The 10,316-nt window shown below is 39.3% G+C and overlaps 1 protein-coding gene across 1 annotated transcript; it reads right to left on the reverse strand.

Annotated features, from left to right (window-relative positions):
• Positions 1-750: 750 nt before the first annotated feature.
• On the reverse strand, positions 751-9,755 carry mettl1 (methyltransferase 1, tRNA methylguanosine). Its single transcript, XM_044022881.1, has 6 exons — positions 9,553-9,755; positions 8,886-9,013; positions 8,603-8,787; positions 4,642-4,755; positions 2,607-2,708; positions 751-1,555 (listed from the first exon to the last, which is right to left on the reverse strand). Exons 1-6 carry the CDS (start codon positions 9,630-9,632, stop codon positions 1,439-1,441), a joined length of 726 nt encoding a protein of 241 aa, XP_043878816.1. The 5' UTR covers positions 9,633-9,755; the 3' UTR covers positions 751-1,438.
• Between the last annotated feature and the right edge of the window lie 561 nt (positions 9,756-10,316).

A 10,316-nucleotide genomic window follows, 5' to 3' on the forward strand; every position in this document is an offset into this window, starting at 1 on the left:
TCGGTGGCCCTGATCTTGCAAGGCTGTTTTTCCGCTAACAAACAGTAGAGGAGACATTGAACCATCACACTGACTCTGAAGCTGTTAAATTAAAAAAAATCTTGCATATTTCCGCTTTAATAGGCTCGTGTATTCAACATCAACACCTGTTGTCAGTCGTCACCCAGTGTGAACCCAGGGCCTCAACATGTGTCCTCCACTTTAGTTCTGATCACTATGTTCTCGTCCATTTGTATCGCTGCAGTGTGTTTCGCGCTCTTAACACGGTTACATATGTACAGCCTGTAGTAACAGCTCTCTTGTTGTGCAATTTGTGCTGCATAACAAGAGAGCTGTACAGCACAAATTGATTTGAAAAGGATAAAGTACGCCGGGGGTGATTGGACACGAAAATGACACAATTTCTTCCAGAATGCACACAATGTAAGCATAGGTTATAAAAGCTTGCATGTTTCCTTAATATTATTATGACTTCTGGTTTATGAGGCATGTGTCGTCCTGTTCTTAATCATCAGCCCCTGCAGCAGCTACAAACTTGCACTGTCCCGTTTCTAAAGTCCTGACAGACAAAATTACCGAGCCTGTAATATACAGCTAAAATCACAATAATGACTTGAGAACTTTTCCAGATATGTGTGACTGATAAAAACCCACCCAGACGATGTAATGTTGCAGCAACATCAGTTGTGGTTTTGAATGAAGTGAATTGTATCTGTATATAAATGACATTAAAGAGAGCATGAGAGGAAGTGTCTTTAACACAGCTGTATTACATCCACGCAGGATGTGCTGCAGCCTGCAACGTTATCTTTAAACCAAACAATGACCCGAAAGCAAACAAGTTACATGAACTGAAGATTGCTGACAAACTTCCCCGTGTGATACACTTCGTATTCCGCCACTAACACAGCAACACCATGAGGCTATGATTGGATCCATGCATGGAAAATGTAATCGTTTTTAAAAACACGAGGCTCCATTTCATGAAAAGGAGCAGAAACTGTGCTATAACATAAATCCCTTCAGATCTAGGTCATGGATGAGTGTTGCAAAAGTGGTTGTTCTGTTTCATGACAGTAAGTAACACAGTAACTGCAACACAAGAACACAACTTTAAAGTTGTTCAGTGTAGTTTTACTGACTTTTTTTGTTGTTGAGATTTTCAGAAAATCCAAAAACAGCACTGTCGATTTTAAAGAACTAAAGAAAATGGCAATAATTAAAATAGTCGAGAAGTGTGATTTGGAATGTGACAAACTTCACGACAAATTCTCTGTGAGAAAAAAAGGGAACAAAAAAACAACAACCCATCACTGTTCATCTGTTTGGAGAACGAGCCACAGCCTCCACCTCCTTCCATAGAGCAATGTCATCTGTGCAATTCATGAATGTTCACATAACAACGTTATCCCAGGCTCTTCCAGGTGTTTGTTAGGTCTTAGTTTGGATCCTCAATCCTCCGGAAAACAGCAAGGAAATTCTTTCCTCCATTTCTCTGCACCTTCTTTCCTTCTTCTGTACATGAACCCAATCGACCGACGATCACGTCCGCCGTCTGTCAAGAGTCAATTCAACACATTTGTATTTGAACATACAGGGAAACATACAATCAGTTAAACATGAATGCATGTGGTTGATGATGTGACAATTAAAATAGTCAATGAATAACAATCCTGAATCAATAGAACGGTAAAGTTTGAGCTTTTAAGCTTAAACAACTTTTAAGTTTAAGCTTTAAGCTAACCGTGTAATGTCTGATCTCTTCTTCAGTGTGCCACTGAGGTAGAAAGCAATTAAAGGTAGGGTGAGAGAACCTTTTTTTGGAGCATTTTTTTACTGTATTGCCCCCATTGTAAACAATTAATGAATGCATTGTCACAAAAATGAAAAATGTCAGTCGGCCTGTAAAAACACCATCCAATCATATTGAAATAGGCTGTTCATCAGCCTATTGTTCCATAACCCTCAGGATCTTTTAAGAAGTTTAAAATGACTGTCTTACTGCGTCCAACCTCAGCAGCAATGGCACACTGCGAGAGGCCTTGCTGATGCAGCTCAACAACAGAGAAAGATTTTTTGCCATCAGGAGATCATGACAGCGTGGATACCTGACAGAAAATGGCACTGAATCCACATTTTTGCGAAGATTTAGGCTTTTAAAGGCTGTGGTCTTAAACTTTTGATCAGCTGATGAACAGCCTATTTCAGTTTAATGGTCGTTTTTTCATTCCATTTCTTCTTTTTGCATTTTGAAGCCCTACTTAGAACCTTCTGAAGCTCCAACAATGCAAAATGTAAATTCTTGCAATTTTTCAACTGGTCTTAAAATGTTGATCAGGAGTGCAGTTGTTGGAGATTAACCCACATTTTTAGGATTGTTAAGTGTATGTATATGTGTATGTATGTATCACCATATACCATTGTTATCATGGACAAAAATAGTAGTGTAGTTTTATAGTTTTTTTGGTGTTATGGAAATGAACACCCTATTCCTCCCATTTATCCAGGCTTGGGAACAGCCACGTGAGTACAGTGGATGTGGCCTTCCCAAGGCTTTACAGTCACAACCTGTAAACCCACAGAGGGAAAGATCTGCATTAACCTACCAGTTCTTCATCAGGGACGTGTGAAAACAGCGGATGTTCAGAAAAGTGCTTCACCATCCAGTCGTGAACTTCCTCCACATCAGTGATGGTATACACCAAACCCTAACAGGAGCAGGCAAACACGGTGAGGTTAATAAAACACTTCTGGGAAAGAAAAGACTTTTTGGTATTAAACTATTTTGGCTTAAGAGTTAAATGGTTTCATCACTGTTGCAGATCAATGGTCTCTGCTGAAAAGATAAAAATAACCCACAGACAACACACAGGTTAATGACCTATGACCTATGTCATTGTTGTTTACTTAGGTGACTGGAGAGATAACTTGACTAGAACAGGGATTTCGTAGAAAACTCAGCGATGGCACAGATTTCCACACCAGTGCATGTTGGCACGTAGGTTTTTCACTTTTTCGTTTTGTATGTATTTGAATCACACCTGTTTTTTTTTTACAGTTTCAGGTGTTTCATAAGAACAGATAACGGAGACAATAGATTCTAGATAATGCTGACAGAGCAGTCTGTCTTTGCTTTGACAGTGTTGGCTGTGTTCCAGCACTGAAGGCCCTCGTAGAGAGCGCTACACTCAGTCAAAGGAAAAAAACGATAAAAACCAATCCAGAATTCCAGACAAGCCATCCATTGTTTCTCCACCACCTCCATCAGCCTTCTTCAAGTGTCCCAGTGCTGCACTGACAGGCCTGACAGGCGGCAGCAGGGTGTGTGAGGACGTCAGCCAGCTGCAGGCCACACCGGCTGCTCGCTTTAACTTCAGCCAATTCATGAATTTCTGCACACAGTGCATCCAACTGATCAAAATCTATTTGTTGCATTTTTGAGTGCCATCAAATGTATTTCACTTTCAAAGGATATGAAGTTTTTATTTGAATGAAGACCATATCCTTCATAGAATTTACTCTAACAGCTGCAGAATTTAACTTTAAAAAGTAGGGGTGTCATGATTCTCCAAATCCTTGATTAGATTTTAAATTTTAAGGTCATGATTCCATGTCGACCTTTATTTCTCTCTTTTAGCACAGATGGGTCTGCCATTTTCAGTCTAATTTAGCCCAGTGTTTCCCAACCCTGGTCCTGAGGGAACACGGCCCTGCATGTTTTAGATGTTGCCCTGCTCCAACACACCTGATTCAAACGGTCAGCTCGTTAACAAGCTCTGCAGAAGACTGATAACCATACAGTTCTTATTTTTAAGCCACTATACACTTGCCAATAAAACCTGGTAAATATTATACACTGGACCTTTAACGCACAACATAATTGATAAAACAAAAAGCATAAAAATGTATCACACTTTCAATTCTCATCCGTGTAGCTGCAGTCAAATAAAGCTTATTTCTTTCTCCATAGAGCCCCGTTATTGTTTCAGAACCATTAAACACATCCATGAGCCCACACTGTTAGGCTGGCTGACATGAGCCCTGTAGTTTAGTTGGAAACTGCTGCAGTTGATACTTACTCATGCACCAAATGTGCTTTAGTTTGCCACTAAAACAGTCCCCAACAAATGAACTTTTTCCTGTTAATGTTCGCTAAAAGCAACAGTGCAGACGTTTTAATAAATTACAGATTATTACAAGCATATCTGTGACGCTTGTACAGTATATTCTTACATTCTTTGTTTTTATGAGCGCGACTGATTGACGTGTTCAGTAGGAAGGAATGAGACAGATGGAGCGGGGTGGAAAGTACTCGGAGGCAGACGTAATGTATTGTTGGTGTTTCTTTTCATGGGATTAGTCATCAATCAGCAAAATTATATAACAACGCCAGTCCTATTCTGTAATGGAGAGAGATACCAGCAGTGGGAGGATATTCTGTTTTTGTATTTTGGTTGACACGACCATTTAAAAGACAAGTCTTAACACAAAGTGGAATTTAAAATGTGACTTTTGTTTACCAACAGTCCCAAACCCAATGGCACTCACTCAATATAAACATTTAATATACAACATAATTATTGTCTGTTAGTTTTGTTGCTATAACAGATCATTTTAAAAATAGCTCTGACTTGTACATACCCCGACTCTCAGTGTGTAAGCATATTCTGCCAGCAACGTGGGACTGATGATCCTCCATTTGTGCTTGGTCTTCTTAAAGTGAGGGTCGGGGAAGAGGAAGAACATCTTACTGAGCTGAAAGAAGAGAACGAAAAACAGTCGTAAACTCTTATGAGTAATCTCTGTCACTCACACGCCTGAGATCTAAACTAAATGTTGTGTTTTAATGTACTTAGGCAATATGGTTGTAAAATGTATAAATGTCATCACCTAAATATGGCCTCCATCACATTCTGTGGTTGGCTGTTAAGCACCGTGCAGTGCAGTGCAAAACTGGAATTTCCCTCCTCAATTTATTTTTCCCCCCACAAAGTTCCCTGTGGCTCAGTCTTTGACAAGTGTGCAAGTGCAGGCTCCATTGATATTAGTCTGGGTGATGCATTAAAACCACTGCAGTAACATTTCACGACTTAAAATAAATAGTGGCAGGTATAAAGAGAAAGGCGCAGGGATAATGACTGGGGACTGCTGTAGCCCCGGGGGTCACGTCAGTGCTGATGGAAGATGGAAAAACCTTGGCACTATTTTTGGGCTGCAAAACATACAACAGAGGGAAGACAGAGAGGTCCGAAAAGGATTCCGGGTCTTTAGAACATTCTGCTTCAACACTTGGTTCACATTGTATTTTACCTTATACCTTTATTCCTCTACTTTGACAAAGTCCGACGTCCGGTGAATACAGAGTGAGGAAGCTGCAGCTCAAAATGGCAATCTTTGCAAGTGATACGAATATATCTTCTGACATTGTCACCCCTCAAAAAAATGCAAAAGCGTGTTAAAATAGAGCGATTAAAACATTCAATAAGTGTTTTTCTCTCTAAATTCTCTCAAAAATTTCTCTCTATATCACAGGTGTCAAACTCAAGGCCCGCGGGCTACATCTGGCCTCTCATGCAATTGTATTTGGCCCGCGAGATAATAGGTGATGTCTTTCCTGCTTTTTTCCCCCCACTTTTTACTGATAAGTATCACATTTATAAAGTTACCTAGCCAGTAAAATAAAAAAATTAAATGTGGACTGGAACCAGACCACATTTGTATTTGTCTCTCTCTCTTTTAGCTTTATACATCCAGTACAAATGATTGAGTACAGCAAATTATTGGCTGAGATACATGTGACGGCAGGACTGTTTGTGCTGTTCTAATGAAATACAGCGGAGGGAATCCGGCAAGACAGAAGGAAATGTACAATGGACAATCATTTGTTCGTTATTTTTGTTTGTTTTTTGTTATTTGACCTCATCTGGCACTGGACTTGGACACAGTTTTTAATTTTTGGGCCACTCTGTAATTGAGTTTGACACCCCTGCTCTATATTGTTTCCCTGTGATGGACTGGTGACCTGTCCAGGGTGTACCCCGCCTTTCACCCTATGTCACCTGGGATTAGCCTGTGGCACTGTGACCCTCATGTGGAGGATGGACGGATGATTCAGCAATTCAGCAACAATTCAGCAACATTCTCTGCTCTGAGATGCTGGGGGTCATGTCCACTGGAGGAGACGCACACACCACTGCAGCCCGAGTGTCTTCTTGTATTTATCAAGTGGTTTAAGCCTTTCGAAATTGACATTACAAAGTTTTATTATGTTTTTATTCTGTGCTTTATTACATTTATCTCATAGTGTGCCTTTGGAGTGTGCTTATCTGGATCCTAACATGTTGGTATTGTAATATTTCGAAGCAATCCCGTCTAATGCGTGAATGAGCTGAAGAAAAGTGACACCGTCCGCACTGTGTCCTGCACTATACTGCAAATTCAAGCGTTCTTTTTCCACAATGTACAGCATTCATGCCAAACAACACAAATCTTGGCTAGAAGACAAAAAGCCATTATTGTTATTTTATTACTATCTGAAATGACATATTAAAAAGAAATGCCTGCATTTATAGATACCTAAATGAAAAACCTATGCAATATGTATTCCATAAAAGTGTCAAAGCATTAAAGCAATTACTTTACGCTCTCTTGGTGCATTTGAGGCGAATTTCTTTCTTTTAATCCAAGGCACCTAATTTAACCCTGGTACACTGAACCCACAGTGTAATCTAATGAGAGTTTTAACAAGTCATAGACTACTGCAGCTAATTGGAATGGATAAATGGCGTCTTGCACTGCTCCCTACTCAGCTGATGCGGTGAATTGTACGTCAGTCAATGACTCCATTGTTGGTAGATCGTGGATTAATGAGCAATCCGTAAAAAAATAAATTGAAACATGAGGAATTAGAACTATATTGAGATTGTTTCCACTAGCTATACAGTTGTATAACGGCACAGTTATACAACAAGAATTATTTCTGATCTTTATTATTTTGTCTCCTGGCGCAGGCCCAACACTCTGGCAGTGAGAAACATGGTTCCAAAGGTTAAAATCTTAAAACATCTGACATAGGACAAAGTTTCACTTTAAATAAATATGGATATAGCATCTTTCCCATCAGACAGCCTTGTTTTTGTGAGCAGAACTTTTGAGTGCATGTAAAGCAAATGCAGAGTTTCTCCTCTTTACACATTATGTATGCGAGAAAGCCTTTATTAATCTGTTAATTCATGAGTAACTGCACCTGCTCCTACACTACTGTCTTTAGTTTGCTAGCTGAGATGTCTTTGTCCCAAAAATGAGAGAAAAGCCATAAGAAGAGCAGACTCCTGCTGTGAGGCTGCAGGCACAACAGCTATGTTTGTGTACAGTATGTTGTTAAACTGTGCATAAAAATGGGAAAATGTTGCTTCTCTACATGTTTGTTGAAAAGGAGATACAATACCACTGTGTTTACATTCTGATTCTGCACATACACTGACCAACAACGATGTTCAGTGTGCGCCCTGCATCAGGAAGAGGCTTCTTCATGCTTGTGTCTTGTGAGTGCTGCTCGCTCTGTGCCAAAACTCTGCTGACGACCTTAACTTGATCCGTGAGCATTTATCTTTGGACTTCAGCCAGTTATTCTGCCTGTTTTGAGTTGTAATGATGCTTGAGCTTGGTTTATCACTGCCAGCGTGTCCCCGCCAAATTAAGCTCACTGTCTTTTACTTCTTTTACAAAAAGTGGATTTTTATAATTTACTGGGAAAAGCATAGCATTCCAGATCTACTCGACATGTGACAGCTACGTGTGTGTTTCATTCACCCTAACCGTGACCTGACAGGCACAGCTGGAAGGGACCACCCAGTAGGACATCTTAATCTACTAGAGTCATTCTGCGTTATAGCGGTAATTACTGTCGCGAGAATTTCTTTTGTCCGAGTTGCTTCTTGGGTCAGATCTCACCGTGTCCTTTGGGCCTCGTATACCATGGAGGCAGGACCTTGGTTTGCCGATCCTCTGTATAGCAAGTGATTAAAAGATTCTATACCTGATTTACATAAAAAACATCTGAAAGTTAAGATGTGTGATTATTTTTTACATATATTGCCATTGTCATCTGATCCATAATTGGTAGGACATATCATTTTAGCATTTAATTTAATATTTTCAAAATAACTTTAGCTTTAGCAACTTTATACACACACACAAAAAAGATCCAAATCATGACGATCAGGCATTTGGCAGAGTCCATCTACAAACACAAAACATGAATTTTGGGCTGCTGAATTCCTGCCTTCCTCTGAACAATGCAGAATTTCATCATTATGCAATATCAAATAAGTGCCGTGTCTTTCCATTTTATCTATTGCACTACTGGACTCTGCAATTTCAGTTATTTTGTGTTTAATTGTGCAGTCCTGACTAGCAGTTTAATCTTATTTTCATAATATCAATAAAAACACTTTCAGAGTAATGAGTTTTTGTTTTACACAGACTAAAAAGTACCATGTCTCATACTAATAGTAGTATAGTATGGTATCCTCAGAATAATAGGACTAATGTCTGAACTCACACACTCCCATCAGTAAACACACACAACACAGACACTCACCTGTCCTTTAGCGAAGAAATTGGGGAGATACTTCATCGCATTACTGCGAAGGCAGGCAATGTTTTTGAAGCTTCCAGGTTCTGAGGCACGTAAAGATTTTATACGATCCTGGACATAATCTGAAACTTTGACTCGGATCTCCAGGCCCAGGATGAGTTTGTCTGGGAAAAGTGGTGATAACTCCACTGAGGGAAAGAGCAAAGGACACAAATACAGAGACATGAATAAAACATAAATGAGTATGACTTGTGCACAGTGCAGTCAGATTAGTAACATCACAAACCTAAAAGACCCCCATATCCACATCCGATGTCTGCAAACTCCACTCGTGGCTCCTCTTTCTCCGACACATTTCCAGTAAAGAAGTCTGGATACAGTTTGGACCAGTCCATTTCCTCTGGACACAAAGGACTGAGAAAGTAAGAGGCGAAAACAGTGAGCCACAGTGATAGTTATCTCTATCTATGAGGTTTTTGTTTGTCACATTTGTCTAACTGTAAGCAGCAGAGCATTGATATCCAACCCGGGTTTGGGTACAAAATAACAGTAACAATTGACGGGCTCATGGTGATGGTGAATTTAAGTGGTACTTTTTAAAATGAGTAAGTATATGATGTGTAAAAATAAGAGATAATATATAATGGTGAGCTTGAGATGTTATTATACTCCAAAGTGCTGGTGATGACTTCCACGACTCTGTATCAATATGATGCTCATTTACACTGAATGTGATTATGAGCATTTCAGTCTTCTGTCAACAAAATGTTTCTAAACCAAAGTGAACTGGGGCTGCAACTCATGATTTACATTATTTTTTTAGTTTATTGTTGCATACAATTGTGTTAAATGTCGATCAGTGTTTCAGTGAAGCGATCAACAATCAACAGAGTGTGTGTGTGTGTGTGTGTGTGTGTATGTGTGCGTGTGTCAGACACATGGACGTCACTCACTAGTCAAACGTGTGATGAGCCATGGGGTTTGAATGAGCTCTCTGTCTGTAGTAACGCTTCTGAGGCATCGGGACGTCCATGTTGGACTACACAAGGCAAACTCTCCTCGCGACGATAAATAAAGTAAAGTAAATATAAAGTAAACACGGACACACGGATCCAGTCACGCTTGTTTCCACTTCACTCTGCTTCCTACTGTTTGTGAGTCGCGGCGTTGTGTCGTCATCAAAAAGCGTAGCTGCAGCCCGGGTTGCCAGGTTTGCTCAGTGTGTTCCTCTGGTTAAATTAAGGTGCAGTCTCTCCACCCCTATATTTTATTCATATAATAAGATTATATTCATCTTCATGAGTACATATGTACCTTGATTTGAAGTTTAACTTGGAGTGAAAAACAACAAAAAACAAAACAAAAGACAAAAAACATCAAACACAAGTTGACATATTTTTAAAAAGTAGTGAGAAGTCTAGACTTATAAAATCCCACTCATTCTCCATTATTTATATTATATTTTTTATCCCAATTCTTCAATCATTATTGCTAATACTAATAATACTACTATTTATAATTAGAATAGCTTTAATAAAAATCTTGAAATACACACACCACTTAGAAAAGGACATAAACAAGTAGACCAAACAATAATTAACAATAAATAATAAATAATAACATGTGTAAATAAAGAAATTAATTAACACCCCCAACTCATCCCTGTATCCTACAAAAATATGATCTTTATATTTTATTTTAGTGATGACTCATCACC

Source organism: Solea senegalensis, linkage group LG4 (assembly GCF_019176455.1).
Source record: "Solea senegalensis isolate Sse05_10M linkage group LG4, IFAPA_SoseM_1, whole genome shotgun sequence".
Lineage (NCBI taxonomy): Eukaryota > Metazoa > Chordata > Actinopteri > Pleuronectiformes > Soleidae > Solea > Solea senegalensis.

Excerpts from the sequence above, each read along its gene's own strand:
- mettl1 (XM_044022881.1), bottom strand. The coding sequence starts at position 9,632 with ATGGACGTCCCGATGCCTCAGAAGCGTTACTACAGACAGAGAGCTCAT. Across the intron at positions 4,756-8,602 it reads ATTTCTTCGCTAAAGGACAG|CTCAGTAAGATGTTCTTCCT; the intron begins GTGAGTGTCTGT and ends CTCTTCTTTCAG. Across the intron at positions 1,556-2,606 it reads ACGTCCCTGATGAAGAACTG|ACGGCGGACGTGATCGTCGG; the intron begins GTAGGTTAATGC and ends GACTCTTGACAG.